This window comes from Lissotriton vulgaris, chromosome 3_1 (genome assembly GCF_964263255.1).
Source record: "Lissotriton vulgaris chromosome 3_1, aLisVul1.2, whole genome shotgun sequence".
Taxonomy (NCBI): Eukaryota; Metazoa; Chordata; class Amphibia; order Caudata; family Salamandridae; genus Lissotriton; species Lissotriton vulgaris.
The window spans coordinates 1,175,837,244-1,175,861,601 of NC_141689.1; the positions used below are offsets into that span (position 1 = coordinate 1,175,837,244).

A 24,358-nucleotide genomic window follows, 5' to 3' on the forward strand; every position below is an offset into this window, starting at 1 on the left:
TATCACTGCAGGAAATGCAATGCTGTGGGTTTTACCAGCTTAGTAATAATTTGGCAACATGGGTTGATATTTAGTGACTCTGTAACACTACCCATGATGACACAGTCTGACTAAGAATCAGCCATCAACAGAAAGTAAAATGGTTTAGTTCAACGTAAGGATGGATGCTGATAAACGTTTGAGTTTCCCCGTTAGAACCACGAGACAGCTTCATTTCGCACAAATATTTTCAAATGCTTTCCACTTTGTCATCAAAGTGTTTGAATCGTGTTCATATATATAGGATTTTCTATGTCAGAATTCAACTCGTGAGTCTCACAGTAATGTGTGTTAGGCAAATGGCATTGCATGTTTTCAAATAAATTAAAGCATCAGTTTTATAAAAATAACAATACATTGTTAAAACATAAAACAAAAATAAACACAAGTAAGAGACACGACTAAAATGGTGGCCTGCATCACTTGATATCAATTTGCAATCACAAGATCAAAAATTGTATTTAGATGTAATGGGATAAGCCATTCCAACTACAGTGAAATTGTACACAATGTTGCACTTGAAAGAGGGCTGCGTCCCTTTAATCAGCTTGCCCCTTCCACGGTAGAATGGCACTATCATGGTTTTGAAGTGCGACCACATGAGAAGAACTTTACAAATGTTTGATTTGTGTGGAGTCGAAACACAGTACTCTAACTAGTTATGAAACCATTGAGAAGAAGATGTTGAGGATTTCCAGTATTTAGCAGTTCTGTCAACAAGTTGCAGGCCTGCTCAGACATTCCAAACCCAGTTGTGTGGCTTGAACCTCTTCCCAAATTAAGTTCAACCTTGATTGACTCAGTAACCACTGCTGTTGAAATGTTTAGGGTGTTAGCTGATTTTCCCTGTACAAGGACTTCTGGGTGACTGGTTACTCATATATTCTAAAATTATAGTGGCACATGGCCAAGGGGTGGAAAATTACACTGTCATTGCTTTCTACTATGTTGGTGTTGTCTTCGCCCTTGCTGGATGTGACAGATCATCAGGACAACCTGCCACACCAGAGACTGTAATATGTTTCTCCCAAGTCTACATTATTTATACAGTGCCGTATTATGTAGCCTACATCTTTTTCTAAAGATTTCCTTGATTAAAGAAATATTGTCAATGGAAGTAATCTCAGGACACGAAATGAGACACTCTGCAAACATTTGCTTCTTCTGAGAATGCCAAAAAATGATTTTATGGCAAAGAATGTTTGTGTGGCCTATCCATGCTACATTTTTCCCTGACTACATTTAGTTAAACACCATGCACAGTTTTTTTCTCTGTGCTTACTCTTTTTCGTGATTTTATACAATATTCAGTACTCATGGCCTGAACATGAAGTGCAAGAGTAAGCCAGGGCTACTACAAGAATACATCAAACTTACTCATTCTTCAGTCGTTGTGAATCAGGACTTAAGTGTTTACAATGAAAAAGTGTCCTGTGTGGTCTTCTTGCTGCTTCAAACGAATGCGCTTGCAGATAAATGATCGAAGCACATGGAGTCAGCAATTAGATGGACAAATTGATGCATCGTTTGTGTAACCCAGGGTTACAACCAAGCTGTATTGAGTCCAAGCGCTTACAAACTAGAGTTGGTCAATTCTCTCTGTGGGATGATAGCATCACGGTCATACATTCGTATAAAGAATGGTCAACATCTGTGCAACTATTTTATCACAATTGTTCAGAGCAAACATATGGATTTGTGATATTTCCTATTTCGGCTTGTTTCTATTTATTAGAAATCCAGGACTTCTATAGCATTCTTCAAGATGGCATAGCTCCACTGGGAGTCATCAAGAATATGACACTTTATATTGATCGCTAGCTTTCTGAGAGATATTAAAAATTCGGTAAAAGTTGAAATGATTAAAATGACGAACATCAAATATGGGCTTTTGCTGTCCATACGCTAATGGACCTGGAAATTTGCAGGTATAGGGGACAATAGACAGATACCATCATCAAAGCCATGGAGAATCACGCTTCCAATTTTGCTTCCTGTCAGAATCTATTATAACAAACCGTTTTAATGAGTAGATGTTGTGAGGCATACCAAAAGCTACCCCCATCTTTGCAAGAGCTACCCAGTCTTTTATAAAGGATGTAATTCAACTTCAGAAATAATGATAATTCGCTATGACTTGGGTATTGAATCTGTACTTCTACCAATAATCACATTCTTCATAGCTTTGGACACATTTTACACAGATCCTGATCAAGCAATATAACCTTTCATTAACCTTAAGGAATGCCTTGCAGGATGATGACTTCCACAGCAAACAAGGGGATGCAATGAATGCTTGAATTAATCTCAGTCAGTTGCAATTGCTCGGGCCACATTTCAGACCAATATTGTTTCTCATTATGCCACTTTAGGTAGACACCTCACATGTGCAAAAACAATCTTGGTCCTGAAGGACCGGGTTTTAGAACCCAGCGGCGTCAGGGAAAACGCCCGATGCCTTCGAGTTCCCCTGCCTTGGCAAACAGAGACACGGGATACTTCTTGATGACGTGAAAGACCAAAGTTTATTGGCTGCAACCAGGAACAGAGATCTACGAAGCACACACGGGTGGTTCGCTAGAGACTGCACAAATTCAATGAGCGGAGCATGGTCTTTTATGCCAAAAATCAAGCCTCGGGCAACATTCCAAATTAACATGGGGTTCATACAAACTGACCAATGACAGTGTGACATTTCAAAAGTAGCGTATGACGACAATCCCACTTTCCGTTGTCCAGCCCACCAGAAATGACCAAGGACATTCCAATTTCTTGTTTGTTCAGGCCGGACAAACCCATCATAAAACCCTCAACCCAAATCAGTGATTATGTCGTAAAGGAAGGAACAGAAACAGATCGGAAGCAAGATAGAAATGTGGGTGCAGTGTACTATAAACTCGGGTATGTCCTGCTCTTTGATCTTTATCTGAACAGCTGCTTAACAAGGAACTGGCTCAGCGAGGTCAGCCTCGGGCAAGGAGTCAGTTCGGCCAGGTCATTCAGAAGTCAGCTAAGGCATACGTGTCTCAAGGACTCGTTCGGCCGCAGTCATCGGCCTATGTGAGAGCAACCACACAAAATGGCTGCCGTACACAAAATGGAACCCGAAGGTTCAAACGAAATCCCCAAATACAGAGTTTTCTCATAGATCGATTCGTGCGAAAACACTTGTACACGCTACACTCGTCATTTGCGGTCTGCTGACACCAAAATCGTCTATTTCCGACGGCCTTTATTGAACGGGTTCGGAACCACCGAACTAGACCCACAAGCTCACGGAACTACAGTCCTGTTCTAAAATAAACGATGGATAGGTTTGTAGACAAAATAAACACCAGTGGATTAGATGGAATCTAACAGTACACCCATCACTTTTTTGTTTTTGCCCCTATGAAAGAAACCCTATGGCAGATGAGTACGCCCAGAGATGTGCCCCATGCTCACTGTGCCTTAAGACTCAAGATGGACCCTGCAAGGCCTAAATAGGTTAAAATTGGTCTTGGGTTGCTTGTATTCCTGCTCAGAGGGGACTTGACACGGGAATTCAAACTGGACAGTTCCTGTTAGAGCTGAACCAAAGCTGATTTGCATATAGCTGGCTCCTGTCTTAAGTGTCATTCTGGGGGAAAACGCTGGACTGGATTGTGGACCAGTGTAATTATCAGTCGCTGGCATTAATTAAAGCAGCCGCCTTTTATGTTTTTGTCCAGGCTGGTAAAGCCCTGCATAACCCGTGCCATTCTTAGAAAATTGGACTCTATGATTGGCTGTCACTGTATGCAGATGTTGATGAGTTTTTTTGCACATTGCTTATTTTATTGCCAGAAAGTACGGAAATGACATTAGGACATAAGATTATAATTTATTTATGGACATGAAGTAGGGAAGAATCTCTGGAAAACATATACTGGCAATGACAAAGCTTGTCATTGTTTCACAATCTAGTTTGCTCTCCTTCTTCCTGAAACTAAGAAATAAAGTTTGCCTCTGAAAGATAATCCTTTTTTTTACTTTTGACCTCACCTCATAATTGGCTTTTTTAATGCCTTCAAGTTATTGGTTTGTAATTATCACTTGCAGCAGCTAATCAAATGCCATAATATCTTCGGTAATGAGCTGGGAGCGTTCCTTCAATGATACAGACCAGCAATGCTCGCAACCGAGGGCGGAAATGCAGGCAGGTGCTCTTTAAGGAGAGGGTGGGCGTCTGTTGTTTTCAATTAGGTTTGCCATCTAATTTCCTCAGTCAAACATTTCATTATTAAGCAAGATAATTACGTTTTTAATTAACTAGGATAATGGCCAGTGCAGTGACTTAATGGATCAATGCTGTGGCCTGATGGAATGCCGAGCTTTGCTATCTGGTGATTGGGTCTTTGTCATGTTGTTCCTGGTGCTGAGCAGTTCGATTGCGCGTCTTTCGTCCCACTCCAAAGGAAACATTTGATTCTTCCTCATCTTATCGACTGAGTGAACCGGATGCAGGCTATCTTTGTCTTTTCCTGGCTGAAATAGAAAAGTGGGTTACAACACAAAAGACTGACAATATTGGCTGGCATATGTGTACCTAGACGGTCAGAGCTCCTAAGTCCTAGCAGACAAGGGAAGGCATGTATTGTCTACGCCGTGTGAAGACGCAGATGTTAATACATCATCTCTTCTTTCAGAATATTTTCTCTCCTGATAGTTCTTAAACTCTTAGGGCCAGATGTATTGCCCATTCTGTGTCTATGGGGAAATGTGTTGATACATATGGCCGTTAGATAACTTATATGTATTTCCTTGGTCAAATGCACCTTAGCTTCACACATCACTGTTTGAGTACTATTGACCATCTTAGAGAGGAGAGTCAAAATACAGGCTGGATTTTTGAGTCCTCAAAGAAGTACTTAAAAGAGAAATTCAGCTGTTGATTGTCCACCTCTGTTCTTAAAGGGTTTTGCCTGCTCTCTTGAAGGCAATGATTTGATTACCCAGCCTTCCTTGGGGAGAGTCGGGTCATGTTCCCTAAATGTACGCCTTATAGGAGAAACTCAAGGTGCATTAAGCACTGTATACTTTGTGTCACACAGCAACTAAGAATCCTGCCGTTCTCCTCCTTTGTGGAAAGTGCACAAAATGGGCTATGTTATTAATTAAATTGTTTCTGAAGCGTAGTATGCAAGATGCGTGGAATGCATGTGGGCAGAGCAATGTAAAAAGACAATGCAGTCAGCGTGCTTGGAATTGCTGTAGCACGTTTTGTATGTTTGCCGCACAAGGATGTCATTATTAGGTGGGAACTGACAATTATTTTGTAGTTAAATATAATGGTGTCATGGGAAAAAATTCTCTATGTTTGTCTAAGAAAATTGCATATTGTTTTGCTAATTTGCATTTTCAACCTAGGGGAGTTCAAGCAAATACATTACAAATCACTTGGCACAGGCAAGAGCACTCAGTTTTCTTTCACACTCCACGCCACGCAGCAATAGAAGAATGGGAGTATTCTGTACCTATAGTAGATCACTTGCACTTTCTAAGCCTTCTTTCTATCCAAAACACTTCTGCCACCAGATCCCAGATACTTAACCACTACAAGGCAGATGATAGAAGTAAGTGGAAATCAGATCTTGCCCGTCTTCAGTACTGGGATTCCTAGGCCCACTGGCTAGAGGCAGTTCAGGATATCAGCAAATCGATCCTTCCTTCCACTGGACACAGTAGAAATGCGGTAATCAGAAAAGAGGTTAGGAGACCTCATGGAAAATCAGTGCATGCCTCTAAAGCAGATTAGGACTAGAAGACATTGCAAAAGAGGGCATGGGGTTAAGACTGCCAGAAGGCTGTTCTAGACTGATGTGGCACAACACACTTTATGACAAAGTGCACTGCCAACCTGGCAAGATGTCTTGGGTTGCAGGCTTAGTAAAAATATACAAGCAAGGCCACAAGCAACAACAGACACAGCAATCGTATAACAACCACAACCTGCACTTAGTAACATGTAATACTTGAGTGAAACTTGCCCGTGAACACGAAGAGTAAGGTGTGACTGAGAGAAAGAAAATCGAACTGTATGACTTGGTATATATCTTGATGAAACAAACTTGTTTGGTGCCCGCATATTGCAATATACTCTGTTGTAAAGTGTACATACTTCTATAAGTGTTTAGTGTTGTCTATTGAAAGTATGCCCAATGTTGGCAACTGTGAAAGCTGCGATATGTGAAATCTTCCCCCCTGCAGTCTATCCCTGACATATGAACACACCCGTCTTCTCCTCTCCACAGCGTTCAGCCGAGCCCCGATTCCAATGGCGGTGGTGAGAAGGGAGCTGTCCTGCGAGAGCTATCCAATCGAGCTGCGCTGCCCAGGAACAGATGTTATCATGATTGAAAGTGCCAACTACGGGAGGACCGATGATAAAATCTGTGATTCGGATCCTGCACAGATGGAGAATATCCGCTGTTATCTGCCAGATGCCTATAAGATTATGTCTCAGAGGTACAGTTCTTGCTGTTTATTTTTTGTTGGTGGTGGTGCTTGCTTCGCAGTGGCACGAGACATTGCCAGTGCGCTCTGCGCCGCATGCGTGATGCGTCGCGTACGTCGCTCTCGGTGAGGCAGAATGAAGTCCACCATGTGTCACGACCTTCTGATAGTGAAGCTTAAGGGATCTGATTAAACCGTTATTCAGTGCACTACTGAGTTATGCCCACACTGCTTCCTTTGGTTCCTGCTTAATCTTTCATTTTCTTCTGGAACGTGAGCTCCCACATGCTTGCATTTACACAATATATACGTTTTTTCTTCGGCCATTTCGCACTTCATGAAGCAAAGCATAATACCAGAGGGCAACATCTAGATAAAAAAAATATATAACTATGGCTGAGGAGGCCAAATGGGACACTGAATAAATCACCAAAAATAATCGAGGAAGGGGGCCGCTTAAGGCTGTAAAATCTATCCCCAGCCCTGGAAGCCTATCTGAGGGAGTACCACGCTGTTATCTTGCAAACACATACATGTTTTGCTGCTGTGGAGATAAAATGTACTTACGTACTACATCAGAACTTGTCATTTTAGAATATCTAATGAGTTTCTATTCAGAGCTGATTGTATAATATCATGCTATTATTCCTTATATTTGGAAATTGTGCCATAACTTGAATAACTTGACCCTGAAATAGTTCCAGAAAAGCTTGGGTACCCTTGCTTAACTTGCTCGCTAAATGCAACAGGGATCTTTAAGAAAATAATGTTCAAGAGGTTTAAAAAGTTCGCATTTGAGCCCTGAGTATACCACATTACCTAATAAAATACACTGCCAAAAAACCTTTAATTCAAGGAAGGTAATCTAGGAAATCTGAATGACAATTTGCTTTGATGTGCTGTCTCAAAAGTGGCAACACAATTGCTGTGTTCTCATTTCTAAGCTACAGAGGCACTTGTATCAATATTTTCAATTTTTAAAGGAAGCACTGTGTACAAATATTATTTGGTTTAGGCCAAAATGTGTTACAGAGAGGGCTTTTACTTGTGGATAATGCCTGGGTGGTAGACTCAAAACAGTAGGTGCAAAAGTTAGAAGACATACCTTACCAGGATGTGGTTATTGTTTTGACCTGTGAGACAAATGCTTCATAAATACAAGGTGCAATGTATCAGTCAAGAGAAGTATAACTCACAGACCAATACAATTTTAAATCTTAATGGAGAAAAATCGAAAAATTAAATTCCCCAGTGTTTGCCTTGAAGTATAAATAAGAACTTGGAATATGAAATAGATACACAGCTTTAAAATGTGTGGGTTTAGATGTAAAGGTATGATTATATTCACAGTACTCGTTTTATTAATTCCTCATTCGTCCCTCATATAGAATGATGGAATCATATTTGCATTGTAGCTTTGTTTTGATGGAGTGAGAACTAACAATTATAACATTTAATAGGCTAAGCCACATAGTATTCTGAAACAATATAATGCTTTCAAATATTTGTAGATTTTCTCTTACAAATGGCCTATTTCTATCTCTAGTATGTTGGAAATGTCATTGTCATGTGGCCCGAACCAGAATACGATCCAGTAGCTTAGTGCATGTGTGGTCCGGAAAGGGCCTTTTGGTGTACTTGAAACCACTTGAGACACCTGGCCTCAGTTAAATTGTTTTTTCTCAAGATGTGGAATGTTTACCTTCTGTTTGTATATGAAAGTTGAAGTTGCTGCATATTATGGTGATAAATAGAAGGATAATGGTTTTAAAGAGTCTTGTAAATGCTCTATGCTTCTTGTGGATCATTCAACTTCCACAGACTCTTCACACACATTCCTTTCAATCTCACCTGTAGAGGTGTCAGATATCGAGCTACATTGCAGAAGAGGTGCAACAAACAGGTATTTCGGCATACCTGTGTAGAATGCTTTATACACAATACAGTTTAAAACTCACTTCAATTAGTAATCATTTAAGTGTAAAGTGTATTAGGTGATGTGTTCTGGGTATTTGATTCCTGTTACTAGCCAAGCTGCAGTGTGTAGGTCCACTTCTAGCTGTGCAAGCTAGATATATACATTATTTCACAGTATTAATATCCTGTAGGGATGTCCAGAGAGAACTAAAGCTTAGACACTAATTCAAAGCTTGAGTTTGGAATGCAGGATTTAATTCCACACAGTTGGCTTAGATGATGCTTGACAATTTCTGTTAATGAGCTGATGTGTGCTTGCCAGCCAGAAACGTATCTGTCCACACTTGCATCTATTTGTCTTGTGCAGTAAATGAGAGATGCTTTCTAGCCAAGGAAATTCAATAGGTCAAGTTAAAATTGAGCCATAATGAAGCCTTATGATCAAATCAGCTTGGCCATGGGTAAACCAGTTTTGCTTGAGCACACTTTCCAGTTCAGTTTAACACCACAGGGAACCAGACCCTTGCTCCTAAAAGAGGGATGTACGTTGTTACAACGCATGCTTTTAGCACGCATGCTGTAACAACGCGGTTTTTATAACGCATTCTTTTACAACGCATAATACAAAGGGGTGTTGGATAGTGAATATTTTAATTTACTATTCCAACACCAGTCCCCATTGACACTAGGGAAGGTGTTGGATAGTAAATTAAAAGTATTCCCTATCATTGAGCGCCCCCCAGAGTTATGCATTGTAATAGAATGCGATTTAAAAACCGCGTTGTAATAGCACTGCGTGCTAAAAGTTGCGTCGTTAACGACGTGCCCCCTAAAAGAGTGGTGCAAATGCCAGCTACTTTTAGAATTGTTTTGTCTTCTGCTCAACCCTAGTAAATAATTACTTTGTTCTCTACAGTCAACAATAACAAGAACTTGCTAGATTAGTCATTTTGGTGCACCGTTGCTCTATGAACCTTATGCTAAGTGCGCAAGGAAGAATAGTTATTGATAAACTCCCTGTTGTTTATTCGAATAAGATAGATTAATATTCTATTTCCTAACTTCCCACTATTTGATTCAGGAAGATCTGTGGCAAGGTGCGTTAGGCTTAGCTGCTTTAAACATTCCAACTCATTCTATTTAGAGGTGTTTAAAGATTTCTGGACTTTGTGGGTGAATGGAGATTTGCGTCAAGACTGAAGGATTCCAAAAAACAGGCTTCTCTGCTGAATGTCCCATTATAAAACCAGCGCTCAGTCTCTGCCTTCACTTAAAAATTTGCAGGGCTCTAACACAGCTGAGTTTTTGGGCAGAAACTCTGGGCAATCATTTCAGGGCAAGATGTCAGTGTTCAGTACATGAGAATAGGTGAAGAAGCCTTTGACAAAATTGTCTTCTTAGGTTGTGGAAAGTCAAAGGAAGTGAAATACAAATGTTAAGCTTTACCATGTGGTATATGCAAAAGTAGTGAGGAAGCAAAGAATCAGTATTTTTAACTGCTGATATATTTTAAGAAGCAATTTGAGTTGGGTCAAAAGCTGCAATGTTGTTTCCCCATACACAGCAGTTGGTACAAAAATCGGCAGAATCAAGACACTGTGTGATCTTTTAATGACTAATGTGCATTTTTATATTTATGGCCCCCTTCCTATTTTCAAAGTTTAACATAGGACTGTATTGGGTTAGGTCAAGAATTACAACAGCTTGCCGGTGTCTCATTTTAGGCCATATTTGTTCTAAGGACTTTAGGCCAAATGCAAGGGGACCAATAGTTATTGCTGAACCCCTTTGGTTTATTCCAAAAATATGTCTCAATATTCTACTATATAATGTTTCACCATTTTAACGAGCAAAACCTAAGATCAGGCATTGTCTATCATCTGACTTTTCATAGGTAGCCAAAACATGTATATTACATTTGCTAGAAGGTTAGAGAATTACGATAAAGTTGTCAAATGTATCAGACTTCGAATAGGAGAACCTTTGCAGCATTGACATAATTGTGTGGTCAGCTAGAAGGGCTTGGGTCTGGACTGTAGAACATTTGGGGACAGTGGAACCATGCCTATGTCTAATTGCAAGTGAACTGCATTGACTTATAATAGCAAACACTTGCACTTAAACTATTCTACTCACTAAAACAAATCTACACTAAAACTGGCTCCTGTGTAGTGAATGTTTTTGGCCACATCGTAATTTGCTAAAATATGTACAAAATGGCTTGAAAAAAGGCATTTTCTGTCACTCCCCCACTCTAAGACTTTTCATGTATGGCAATGACAAATAGGCGTGATGAGGTTAATTGTGTATGAACACACAAAAGTGTGTAGTCACTGCAACAACACCTGCTTTTATACAAAACTGATTACCGGTGTACTTTTATGATTTGTTTGAATACTCCCCCTTTTCAGCTTGGTTCTTATTCTGTCTCGGTCATGCTACTACTGAGGTTATAACAGAGGCACTGAATTCAGATCTCTGTGGACGCTGAATTGCAAGAATAGTTGTTTGTTATTTCCACCCTATTCACCACTCTAAGCAGTCATCTTAATTACCCCATTTCTTTGCGGAAAATGACATGGACATATATGGCACAGTGAAAATAAAACACATGCAGGGTGGGTGATAAAAAGAGTAAACGAACATAAGATACTTTGATGTGAAAGAAAGAGGTATTACTCCTGTGACTGACTGCCAGGATGTGGATGTAGTTGTACTTCACAATATAAACAAATTTGCTTTATAGAATAACTGTGGCCTAAATATCATTTAAAAACTATTGCTCCTTTGGCTGTAGATTTCCTATAAATAAATCAATTGGAGAGATATTTTTGTAACAATATTTAGGAAATAATAATTTTGTCAGATTAAATTTAGTTCACAATATTTTGTACCATACCTGCAAAATCTTGATGGCTGTAGAAATTGAGAGTCTATAACTAGTTCCACATAAACTCAAAAGACAATTGCTCATGACATTCCCAAAGCCGGTTCCTCAAACTGAAGCATAAACATTTTTACCATCCATGGGCTCTATGGATTTGAATACGAGTTTTTCCTTCATGTGTAAAGAAGCATTAGGAAAGCCAAAGCCAATTGACTGTTTTTTTTATTAGGGAAAGTGTATTTTCACAGTGTGGACTTTCAATTTTCTGCTACAGTTTGTTAAACACAAATTCCAATAATGATGCAACATCTTGGGTCACACCCATTTGGACACTGGTAGTAAGATGCCTTTAATAAAAATACTGCACGAGCAGAGTTGAGCTGTACCTCAGGAGAAGAGTTTTCCAAAAAGGAGTTGGAAGGTGACGTTTGTGTTGTACTTGGTAAACTGAAAAAGCATATAAAGCAAAATATTGCATACCATTTACGATGCCATTACATCTTTAAGAAATCCTATGTTCCTACTCATCATTACTTAGAAATCTTGGGAATACAGAAATGTACAGGCGGAGGTATCCAAAGAGCACACATTTCCTAAACAAAAAAAAACACAAATCATCAACGAAAATAATCTGTTAGCAAAATAAATACATAAAAAACCGCACAAAAAGTCTACTCAATGCTGGATCACCAAAACCTAATGAAAACACTAATGGAACAGTGAAGCCAGCCACCTAGTGACATGGCCTTGATGGTAGCTCATTCAACCAATGGAAATCAATAAAATCCATTGGCTGAATGGGGCTCACTAAAAATCCATTATCTCTTTCTGTACTTATTTTTATTGTACTTTTTTGAAGAATTTATGACATGAGATCTAGAAATGGGTTGTTAGTAGACCTCTGTGAGACTTATGGCTTTGTCAACGGGTGCACTCTTCCATTTCCTGATAGCAGCAAAAAGCATATTGCTACTGTAATAATCCGGTTTGAGGGGATTGTGATGGTACCCATGCTCAATTCTAAGGACTAGCACAAAGTAAATGCCACATCTTAATGCATGCACTCTAGATAGAGTGATTTCTACACACATGGTTGGGCAGTTAAATTAATTATGGTATGCACAGACAGCTCTAACTCCTCCTTCTAATTCCACCCCTCCACACCTTCCCGGGTGTTGTTATCTTGCCCTTTGCATACATTATGACAATAGACTCCTGGCAATCTCTGGTGGTAACATTCCTTAACGGATATTTTATCCAAGGGTAAATACCCCAGTTTCACGGCTAATCAAGGACCTACTCATCTACCGAATTTGTGTTTATCACAAGTTCTAATACCCCATTTCCCTCCAGGAGACAAGGGAGAAATGGGGTTTTTATCTTTCTCAAAATGAGGAACAATGCCCTGTGCTTCCACAGCCTCTTGATTACATACAATTATAACAGTTACTTAGAGGAGAAAAAAGTGGATATCACATAAAAGTTTAATTGACTTGTGCTGTTAGGTGAAGGTTGCTGAAATATGATTAGCATACACAATAAAGTAATCTTTAAACGCAGGGTAGAACTGGCGTTTAATTCGGCAGAATGAAATCAGCAGATAACAACTGAACATATCATGTTAATTCGCTGCATACAAAAGATAAATGGGTTTATTATAGATTTTATTCAGCTTACCTTGGTAATGTGCTCTCCTTTTAACGGCTAAATAAAATACAATTATTGTTAAATAGCTTATCTGTTTTCAGGAAATTAGAAAAAGCAAATAGCTTTCAAGGTAGTTAATGAAATGGATAAGAGAAGCAGAATTCTCTAATTTGCAGAAGCAGGCCACATCGTCTCCCTCACTTACACGCTTACCCCAAGTTAACCAATGACTCTGAACTGGAGCTTTCATTCTGTTATTGTTTGCCCTTCTCATCAAGTGGGCATGTTTGATCTCGTGCTTTGGCCTAGCCATTATTGTGGAGATTTTTTATTTATTTATATATTTTGCTGCGCTGCGTTGGGTGACAGCGAGGGAGCAGGAGAGCGCCATATCTGCAAAGATATGGCTCTCTCCTCCCCTCTCGCTAGTGCTGGCACTGATTTCATCTGCCGTGCGCCACCCACATACATTAGCGCCACAGTGCTAGGGTGTGTGCGTGAGTCTAGCATAGGTTTTGTGCAGGAAGGGTACCCTTCCTGTACAAAATACCATGCCTAGCCAAGTATAAAAGCTTTTCCCACTTTGTATGTGTGCTGCATAGTGCAGGTCCCATGTAACACTCCTTTGGTGCTAAATTACACAAAGCAGTGCTTCGTGCTGCTTTGTGCTACTTTTAGGGTACTTTCCAGTGCAAAACAAGTTTTGCGCTGAAAAGTAAATGCCCCAAAAATCATTTTGTGCTGGTGGCACAAAATGTTTGAAAATCCACCCCTCAAAACTTTAACTGGAGGATGTCTTCAGGACACAGGATTATTGTATTAGGTATTGGAAGAAGTGTTGTCGTGTTACTTGCAATGACTTGGCAGTTATCCTTTTACAACTTATCAGCTAAATACGCTACTTATCCTTACCGCAGCCCTACCTTGAGACTTGTTCCTCGCATCAAACCGGGCTTTTAAAATTCGATATTAACAACGAGGCAGAGACTTAGGACATTGGTACAAGACATAATCAAAGACAACCAAAGTGGTACACCACTGGGGCACAGAGACAGGCAATGTTTCCACATCTGGGCAACACTAAATGTCTGGGTGGAAGAGGGAGGGAGAGTGCATGGGATGGGACCAGAACAGCCTTGCGGAGAGCCGAGCCAGGGGCCAGGCTTCAGTCTAAGAGAAACAGCTCAAGCTGGGCCATTAAAGATATAAATGTAATAAAATGATGATAAACACTTAAAAACAAAATATATTTTAAGCGTTTCTTAATGGCCCTGATTTTGACTTGGTCGGAATCAAGGTGTTATTTATCGTATCTCATAAATTAGGATACGGCAAGGTTCGTTATTTATTGGATGCAATAAATAGAATATGTCACAAGTTTTTGGGACTAATGCAGATTTTGGTGCAAACAGGAGTTTGCTCAGAGGTCGGAAAACACAGACCCATTATAATCAGGCCAATGTCCTAAGAATATACAGTTATACCACTGAATTAATTGAGTGACATTTATTGAAAGTCATTTTTTTAAAAGATGAAACATTCACCAATATCCCCATGCCCTGAGAATGCGTCAGTGTGCCACATTATCTTTATACATCCTATATTGTTGTTAAATGTGTAGCAAGATTATTTTATAGTGAGCATGTATAAGTAAGTGATGTTTTGTTCGGCTCAGATCCTATGCAGAATTATTTACCTTTTTTTCTCAAACGGAATGGTTAAAGACAATGATTCATAGTGAAGTAGCGCTATTGGGTGTGGACCACATAATTTGGCCAAGTGGGGAAGCTGGGATTTGAGGCCCGAATTGCATATTTTGCAGGGCAGGTCAGAGACTCTAGGGTTTCATCATTCTATCTTCCAATTACCACTAAAGGTCCGTGATTTGTGTTCAGTTATTCAATCATTGTTATTCAATTAATGTTAAAATAGGAAATCAATAAATTAACTTATCACAGCAGCACAGAGTATGCAAATATGCATGTGTGGAATCATGACATTTAAAGATGTGCTTTTCTGTTTAGAATGTGTCCACAGACACTAAAGTTCATTCAAAGTAACAGAACATGCCTATTTGAAATCATGCTGCACATGCATGTTTTTGCAAACTGTTTATTTGAGGGTGTAGTTCTTTTTCTCCAGTCAGTGAAGCCGGTAGTAACATTAACAAAAGTCCCATATTGTGCATTTTTTTACTCTGATGGCTCGGATGGCTTTTCAAACAACAATTTCAGGAGAGGCTCAACCCCTCAATGACCAAAGGTAAATAACAATACAAAGAGGTCCTACAGCCCCCACAGAATTTGCACCACACGTTACAGCACTCCACAGTGATTTAGGCAATCTGCAGCATGATTTCGGAGGCACATGCTTTGCTGCCGCTATTTAGTCACCAGTTTTCTTTTTTAAATCTGGGGGATATTGGGCAAGATGTACAATGCTTTTTTCCAGCAGAAGGGCTTGTTAACGCTTTACCGACTACACAAATGTAGTGCTAAGCCATTTGCAATTGAGAAGGGATCCCAATGGAAACCCTTCCTCTGTGAGAATGTTGAAAAAACTATTTTTTACAAGAAGGCAGTGGTCCCAGGGACTACTACTACCTACCCTTAAACATTTTTAGATACAATTTTATCCTATTTTATAAGATGCATCCCATCATTCTTCATGGAAAACGGTTTGGATTTTTACACAAAAAAAAACCATTGCTTTATTTTAAGAGCAATCACAGACTCTGCTGAACTCAATAGGCCACCATCCTTTTGATGGCTGCAATTCAAAATGGGTCGTAATTTGTGACCTATCTCATTAATATGAGGTAGGTCGATTTGTCACACACTGTACATTAGGTTTTTGTAAACCGACCTATTAGTAGATAGGTCAGTTCAAGAACACAAAATGTAGTGGGTAAAGTTGGTGCACAATTTGAATCCACGTTTACTGAATCCATTCTTTGTACATCTGGCCCAAAGTCCCCTCTGTCCCCTTACTCCAAAATGTGGAGTGGATATATTCCCCATGGTTCCAATGAGCCTACGTATGGGGCATCAAAAGTGCTGTCTCTGGGTAGGAAACATGAATGTTGGGCCAGGTAGAACAGAGACATCAGCCCATGAGATCACTAGCACCTTTGCAGAGTTAGTGAGATGCTGACAGACACACTGACACCAGAACACTGGTCGTTTGAGTGACCAAGGGAGTTTAGGAGAAAGGGACTCATAAAAAAAGGACAGAGGACACTGACATAGAGACTAGAGTCCTCAAGCATATGAGACAGGGAAACAAGCATATCTGACTGGAAAATTATTGCAACAGGGGATCATCAGGAATAGACAAGATGCAAAATGGGACCGGCACACTTGTACACCTGGACTGTAGGTCACTCACATTGTGACAGGGAGCTAGACATGCATTGAAATCAGGACAGAAAAATGCATTAGGTGTGGCATACGTACCTTTGTGTTAATGAAACTCATGGAATAGGGAGTGGGAAAACATTGTCCTTGGAACAGGTCTAAAAGATCAATCAATGTACATCTCTGAGAAAGGGAATACACTTTTATTTTGACAGTGCATCTTCATACCTGGAAAGACATTGCACTGCATGTGGTTCGGAAATACATTTACACTGGGACTTGGTGACAAACATTTAGAGACCAAGAAGAGTAACTCTGAGACCAAGAGAACCTCAAGTACTGATGTGGGGAAGGCCAGTACTCGGGTAAGGTGCTAAATACATGGGACCAGTAAAACCTAGACACATAGGCAGTGACATTTCAAGAATAGGACAAGTAGACACTTACAACCTGTGACTGGCAATGTGAATGTGACATACACTGGGTCAGGATACACAGGAATACATGACACAGGGAATATGACCCAATATATACCAAAATATATAAATATGTATACTGGAAAGTTAGAATGCAAGCATAGCTAGATGAAGAGTGAGACATAAGCCATGTGACAAGGCAAATTGGCATGCACACTGACGCAATCAGACATGTTCATATTTCTGAAGAATAATAGGGACTGACACCGGGGGAAGGGTGAAGCAAATGGGGAAACTTACACACAGAAAAACAGCCACAACTTTGCAACTAGAGACACAGGGACATAGCTTGGTATAGCGGCACCATCTAATAGACAGTAAAGCAAGGACACACTGATATACTCACAGACACACACTGGCACACTGTAACTGTGCACAAGACTGACTGACCATACCCTGGTTGGTAGTAGGGCACTAGATATAAGCATGATGGTAATACACCGTTATTGGAGTAGTACATCTCTGAAACCACATCTTAAAAACACTTTTGGAATCCATCATAGACCTCACCCCCGACCCTAGACGTCTTTCCCCAACCTTAAAGCAGGGGAATGGACATGGATAGAGAGACATATTCCATGTGATCTGTGGAATTATTGGCAAGTCAATGTGTTCCCTAGCTATTTTCCATCCCTTCAGTGGAAAATGGGGATTCTGGAAAAAGGTCCATTTTTGACAGTGAATAATGCTGACATGTAGCAATAGAGACAAGAATAGTTCAAAGGTGGGGCATGGGTCATTGAATCAAACGTAAGAGGGGCCACTGGGCCACTAGGGAAGACTGGCACTTAGATATAGCGCTCAACATCCAGTAGGCAGCACATGTGTAACTGCATCTAGGACTGATAGGTGCTTTCTACCTGCAACTGGGGTCTATGGAATGGTTTAAGCACCTTATCTACACTCTTCCTCCACTTTCAACATCTTCCACCATTTGTGCGAAGGCTAGGAGAAGACAAGGTATCCTGAAATAGCCATAATATAAGCTTTGGATTATATCAAGACAATGAAGCTTACATAGTGCCATAAAGGAACCAGATGACAATCCATGTATGCCCAAAAACAATCAAATACCACTGAGTAATTTTACTGCTCTCAAATACAATTACCAATGACACAAAGCTGTGTACATGACCTGGCCACTACCGCTGCCAAATTAAGACACTTCTGCCACCAAACTGCTTAAGTGCTAAGGCCCTCAATACATTGATCCGCCTTTTTAGAAGCTGTATATTAAAACAGGTCTCATGTGCAAACGTATGGTGTATGTTCATCAGTGTTCTTTGCGGCATTTCACATTGCTTTATTTAACTCGATTTTGCCAATCTTCACAGAGAATGACCACCAAAATTCCACTCGTTCCTAGCTGTAGAAGAAACTGCACTTATACTGCTTTTAGAAACGATGGTAAACCTGGTAATTGTGTACCTTGAGTCAAACTCCATCAAAGCTAATGTGTCGGCCCGTAAAAGCATCAGATCAAGGCTGCATCGACTTTAGCGGTGACCCTAGAATGTCTTTGTGTCCAAAAACATATCAGAATTTATACTTAATCTACGCACCACTTATGGTCGATGGCTTCCGCGGCAAGTGAAGGAAAACAATGTGAACAAAATAATCTGAGAACAATCATTCTGTTCATAAAGCCTCAGATTGAACACACTCAGCATCAGCGGCAGGCGGCAAATCAATCTTAAGCATCATTGAAGCCGTTGTTGTGAAAGAATACTGTGTTTGCTAACACAGCGCCTAAGGGATTCACTGTACTAACACCAACGTAATAATGTATACAAAAATATATATTCTCATTCTCTCCCAGGAAAGTGCATTGTTCACCTCCATATAATATTCTCCCTCTTTCTACTCAATTGAACAAATTTAAACACTCAACATTTCCTTTACAGGTTCTCAGCTGTGTGTAGAACCTGTGATGCACCCCATATTTGTAAAGTTAGGAAGAAACCTCCCTTTTTAGGACTGGCCTAGAGAGAACTTTAACTGTCTTGCTAGCCTTTGTTTAACGCCTTAACCGCTGCGTTTTTTCCCGTGCGGTGCGGACGTTCTAAAGGGTGGACGAGGCTGCGTCGGCCGTTGGCCGACGACAGCACTAGGGAGGTAGTGCTCCCGGGTTAAAAGAAAACATAATAACAACACACACAAGTAAATATAATCAAGGGATTTCGGTCATCTCTCTTTATTCATTGGTCTGTTCATGTGTCATTCACTTTTTGCTCCCACCGACCCACCACAGCACAGAGCATCGAGCACTAGGTCAGACCACTTCATCCATTGGCTGTCTTGAAGTATGAGTGACAGCATTTAACCTGTTAAAATGTGTGCAGTCTCCTGCAAAGAATTGCACTTCAGTGAACAGCTGGTGTGGCTGGGCTGCTGGATGACTACCTTATTTTTATATTCTTTCCAAATATTTTAATCTTATTGCATATTTGCAAAATAATAACATAAATAAAACATGACATATGTGACATTATCCGAACTATTGGTTTTGCCAATGCTTGCCAAGGGACCTGCAACATAATGCAGCTCAAACCAATCGTTATTTCTCTAGGGGAATTCTTCAGTAAACGTGGGTATAGAAAACATCTAAACCTTACATAAAGACTTTGTTTTGGACATTTTTGTTGGGTGCTGCATAGAGAAACAAGCCTAAGAAATGATAGAATTTTACCAAAGGTACTCAGAATGAGAGTGTGTACTTTTAAAATCATGTTGCAGCTTCCCTAGACTTTGTAATCTGGTGAGGTGGCTTAGATAGCTCTGTAGACTCAATGTCAGCAAGAGATCACAGGTATGAAGTAAGGGCGAGCCTTTCAACCTCCTGATTCAGGAAGTGATAACACCAATAATGCAATCAATGTGTCCTTGGGCAGTGTGGGGTGTGGGCAGTAGGCAAATAGGCATCCTTCTTGCTAAGCCTGGAGAACGCAGCACGTTCCTCTGTCTTGCATGTTAAAAAAGAGAACTTTTTGTGTTCTCTGTTACCTTCAAATAAACGAATGCGGAATAAAAAGAAGATGAGATTTTACTTTCTGAAATGAGTGCTGGTTTGACATGAGCCCGTAAACTGGCATTGTACATCACTAGAAGGAAGTTACATATAATTCTAATTGAAAATAAGACTCTTGGCACCTATTTGTTTAATCTGCGCATGAAACACTCAATAAGCACTGAATATGAATGTTGCACCGTCTTCAAGGGAGTTACTATGCAGAGGGATCTTTGTGTTCATAAAAAGAAGTTTGAACTGTTGCAGAATATGCGTTGCTTACTCTACCATATAGTGGGTGCAATCAAAACACACGGAGAAGACACAATTAAGGCCTGCATTTTGTATACAAGTGCGGTTCCCACTGCTGGTCCAGAGGGCTAGGCCCATGCCACGTTTTGAGGATAGTCACTTAATATGTATATAAATCATAACTAGGTTAATTGCATGTGAATGTTTCCAACATGAATATCCTGTCAGTCTGGCACAGATGCTGCCCTGTTCTGCAACCAATATAAGCATGGTTAAAAAAGACCTGCTTTTAAAACATATGAGATTCAATTATAAACAGTCAAAATATTGAGAAAAAAATATCGAATGGACATAATATCGAGTTCAAAATATAGAATGGACAAAATATCGAATGGACCGAATATCGACATCAAAAATATCGTTTTTGAGGTAAGTAATGTTATATCGAATGTTAAAAATATAGATGGTTAAAATATCGAAGTATAAAATATAGGTTATTAAAATTATCGAATTTGTAATATTATCGAATTTTTTATAGTGTTTTTTTATGTTATTATATGTGTAAAAAGTGTGTATTTATGTTATAATTTATTTCAATTAATGAATTTTGTTTTTTAATTTTTGCGTAATTTAATTCTGTAGCGGGTTGTGGGTTTATAGGGGAATAGGGTGGGAAGTAATTTAATTATAATTAATTAAATATGTAAATTAATTTATTGGTATTCATTTTTAATTAATTGTTAATTAATTTATATTTGGTAATTCATTAAATTTTAATTGGCAATTAAATTGAATTAATTGATTAATTGCTAATTATGTTAATTTTACTAATGGATTTTCTGTAGCGGGTTGTGGGTTTATAGGGGAATTGGGTGGGAAGTAATTTATTTATAATTAATTAAATGTCAAAAAAAATTATTGGTAAGCATTTTTAATTAATTTATATTTGGTAATTAATTAAATTGTAATTGGCAATTAATAGTAATTAATTGATTAATTGCTAATTATGTTAATTTTACGAATTTATTTTCTGTAGTGGGTTTATAGGGGAATAGGGTGGGAAGGAATTTATTTATAGTTAATTAAATAATTCAATTTATTATATTGTATTTAATTTGAATTAATTGTTAATTGATTTTTAATTGTTAATTAATTCTTTGTTAATTAGTAATTAATTTGTATTATTAGGTAACTATTTGTAATAATTAAATATAATTTGTAATTTTAATTGATTAATTATTATATTATGTTAAATTGGTAATTACTTTTAATTAATTTTTAATAGATATTAAAAAAATTTTAAATAATATATGAAGTATTTAATTTCCCTACTATTGCACTCTCTGGAGTGGAAATAGTAATTTTTTACCCCTACGCTATCCAACGTTTTCCCTACTGTTGCACTCTTTGGAGTGGGAATAGTAATTTTAACCCCTACGCTATCCAACGCTTTCCATACTGTTGCACTCTTTGGAGTGGGAATAGTAATTTTAACCCCTACGCTAGCCAATGCTTTCCCTACTGTTGCACTCTTTGGAGTGGGAATAGTAATTTTTAACCCTACGATATCCAACGCTTACCCTACTGTTGCACTCACTGGAGTGGGAATAGTAATTTTTACCCCTACGCTATCCAACGCTTTCCCTACTGTTGCACCCACTGGAGTGGGAATAGCAATTTTTACCTCTACGCTATCCAATGCTTTCCCTACTGTTGCCCTCACTGGAGTGCGAATAGTAATTTTAACCCTACGCTATCCAACGCTTTCCCTACTGTTGCACCCACTGGAGTGGGAATAGTAATTTTTACCCCTACGCTATCCAAAGCTTTCCCTACTGTTGCACTCTTTGAAGTAGGATTAGTAATTTTCACCCCTACGCTATCCAACACTTTCCCTACTGTTGCACCCACTAGAGTGGGAATAGTAATTTTTACCTCTACCCTAGCCAACACTTTCCCTACTGTTGCACTCACTGGAGTGGGAATAGTAATTTTAACCCTACGCTATCCAACGCTTTCCCTACTGTTGCACCCACTGGAGTGGGAATAGTAATTTTTACCCCTACGCTATCCAACGCTTTCCCTACTGTTGCACTCTTTGGAGTGGGAATAGTAATTTTAACCCCTACGCTATTCAATACTTTCCCTATTGTTGCACTCTTTAGAGTGGGAATAGTAATTTTTACCCCTACGCTATCCAACGCTTTCCTACTGTTGCACTCTTTGGAGTTGGAATAGTAATTTTTACCCCTATGCTATCCAACGCTTTCCCTACTGTTGCACCCACTGGAGTGGGAATAGTAATTTTTACCCCTACGCTATCCAACGCTTTCCCTATTGTTGCACTCACTGGAGTGGGAATAGTAATTTTGACCCTCCCGCTATCCATTGCTTTCCCTACCGTTGCACTCACTGGAGTGGGAATAGTAATTTTGACCCTCCCGCTATCCAACGCTTTCCCTACTGATGCACTCACTGGAATGGGAATAGTAATTGTTACCCCTATGCTATCCAATGCTTTCCCTACTGTTGCACTCTTTGGAGTGTGAATAGTAATGTTTACCCCTACGCTATCCAACGCTTTCCCTAATGTTGCATTCACTGGAGGGAATAGTAATTTTTACCCCTATGCTATCCAACGCTTTCCCTACTGTTGCACTCTTTGGAGTGGGAATCGTAATTTGTACCCGTACGCTATCCAACACTTTCCCTACTGTTGCACTCTTTGGAGTGGGAATAGTAATTTCTACCGCTACGCTATCCAACGCTTTCCTTACTGTTGCACTCATTGGAGTGGGAATAGTAATTTTAACACTCTTGCTATGCTACGGTAATAATATTGTATATTTTTTAATAATAATATGTTAATATATATATATATATATATATGTTTTAACAAATCAAATTGTAATATTTATTTTTATAACTTAAATTAATTATTTAATAATTTAAAGGTTATTTAAGTATTTTTAAGTATATTTTAGTTATTTATTTTTAATATTGATTTAATTTTACATTAATTTTAATAAATTCGATATGTTTATAAAGTACATATTTTTAAACGATATTTTTGTAGTCGATATTTTGGAGTCGATATTTTAAATGCCTATATTTTTGTAGTCGATATTATGTCAGGGATCCGCAGATCAATAACAATTTAGGACAACTGTTGGAAATTTTGTGATGCAAGATCTGCATTGTGTGCAGGATTGTTCAAATGTGTCTCTGTCCAGGATCTCAAGGCGGACTAGACTAGGAAGGAGGATCATGCCTATGATTGACGGATAATTACATTCATAAAGTGGAGGAAAGTGTGGACTCGTTTATGAGGCTGAAAGAACCGTAAAACGAGACATTGTTCCACTTACATACAAAGATCATGTGCAATATAAGAGGCACTGGTTTGTAAAGGGGCGGAATGGAAGGAATGTGCAGGTGGAAAGAACGAAGAAGGGGCTGATGGATTGAATTTGGCTAGAAAAATATGAATTCCATTTCAGAGCATTGTAGGTATTGAAAGGTGGAGCCCATTGTTGATTTCTCCGAAGTGGATAAGAAGATGACCATCCATACTGTTGATGCTTCTGTTCAATGATCAGTGCTTAATTTGAGCCAGTGGTTTCCGGAGCGCAGCACTGCCACTTAATTGTTAACACTGGCAATTCTGACAGTCTGCCACGTGGTGAACCTGTCTGTCTAACTTTGAGATGTGCACAAAAACAGTTGTTTATTAATTCAGTATATATTAAAAATGACGAATATCTGACGCTCAAGCCGTTCTTATAGATTTAGGTGTGTGGAATAGTCTGATTGTCACACTTGCAGGAGTGAGATGGTTAGTAGTTGTGTTGATATTGTCATTCGCAGTACTGGTCGGGGCGATGGATGGAGCAAACCTCAGTAGACTCCTGATGAGGGCTCTGGCACGTATTTTGTTAAAAATTAGGCACTGAGGAGAATGAAGAAATAGCAGCAACATTCAAAAATATATATTGAATGTATTGTCTGAATCTGCCAGCAATGTTTCCGCACGTTGGCAGGTTCATCCCTGGGTACTCTGTGGAAGAAGCAAGTTAATTCTGATCAATGCTGAATGGTCTTCTCCGTGGTCAAGACTTCCCTGCTTGAGTCGGAAGTTTTTCAGGTTGAGCAAGAAGCCTACAGACAGCATGAACTTCCCTGAAAAGGCAAGATCAATAACTTAAAAGGGAATGCATTCCAGGGGCTGTAATACGAAGAACTAGACCGTCTCAGAGTGAAGTGGCTGTTTTTTTTCCGCACTTTAGGTTTCCAAAGTAAAATA

At 39.2% G+C, this 24,358-nt stretch overlaps 1 protein-coding gene across 1 annotated transcript in view; it reads left to right on the forward strand.

Moving 5' to 3' along the window:
* LOC147727626 (adhesion G protein-coupled receptor L3-like) overlaps positions 1-6,643 on the forward strand; it is a 542,888-nt gene extending 536,245 nt beyond the window's left edge. Inside the window, exon 5 of the mRNA XM_086963662.1 lies at positions 6,312-6,643. Coding sequence (XP_086819788.1) covers positions 6,312-6,643 — 332 coding nt within the window. The remainder of the gene's footprint in view (positions 1-6,311) is intronic.
* The last annotated feature ends 17,715 nt before the right edge of the window (positions 6,644-24,358 follow it).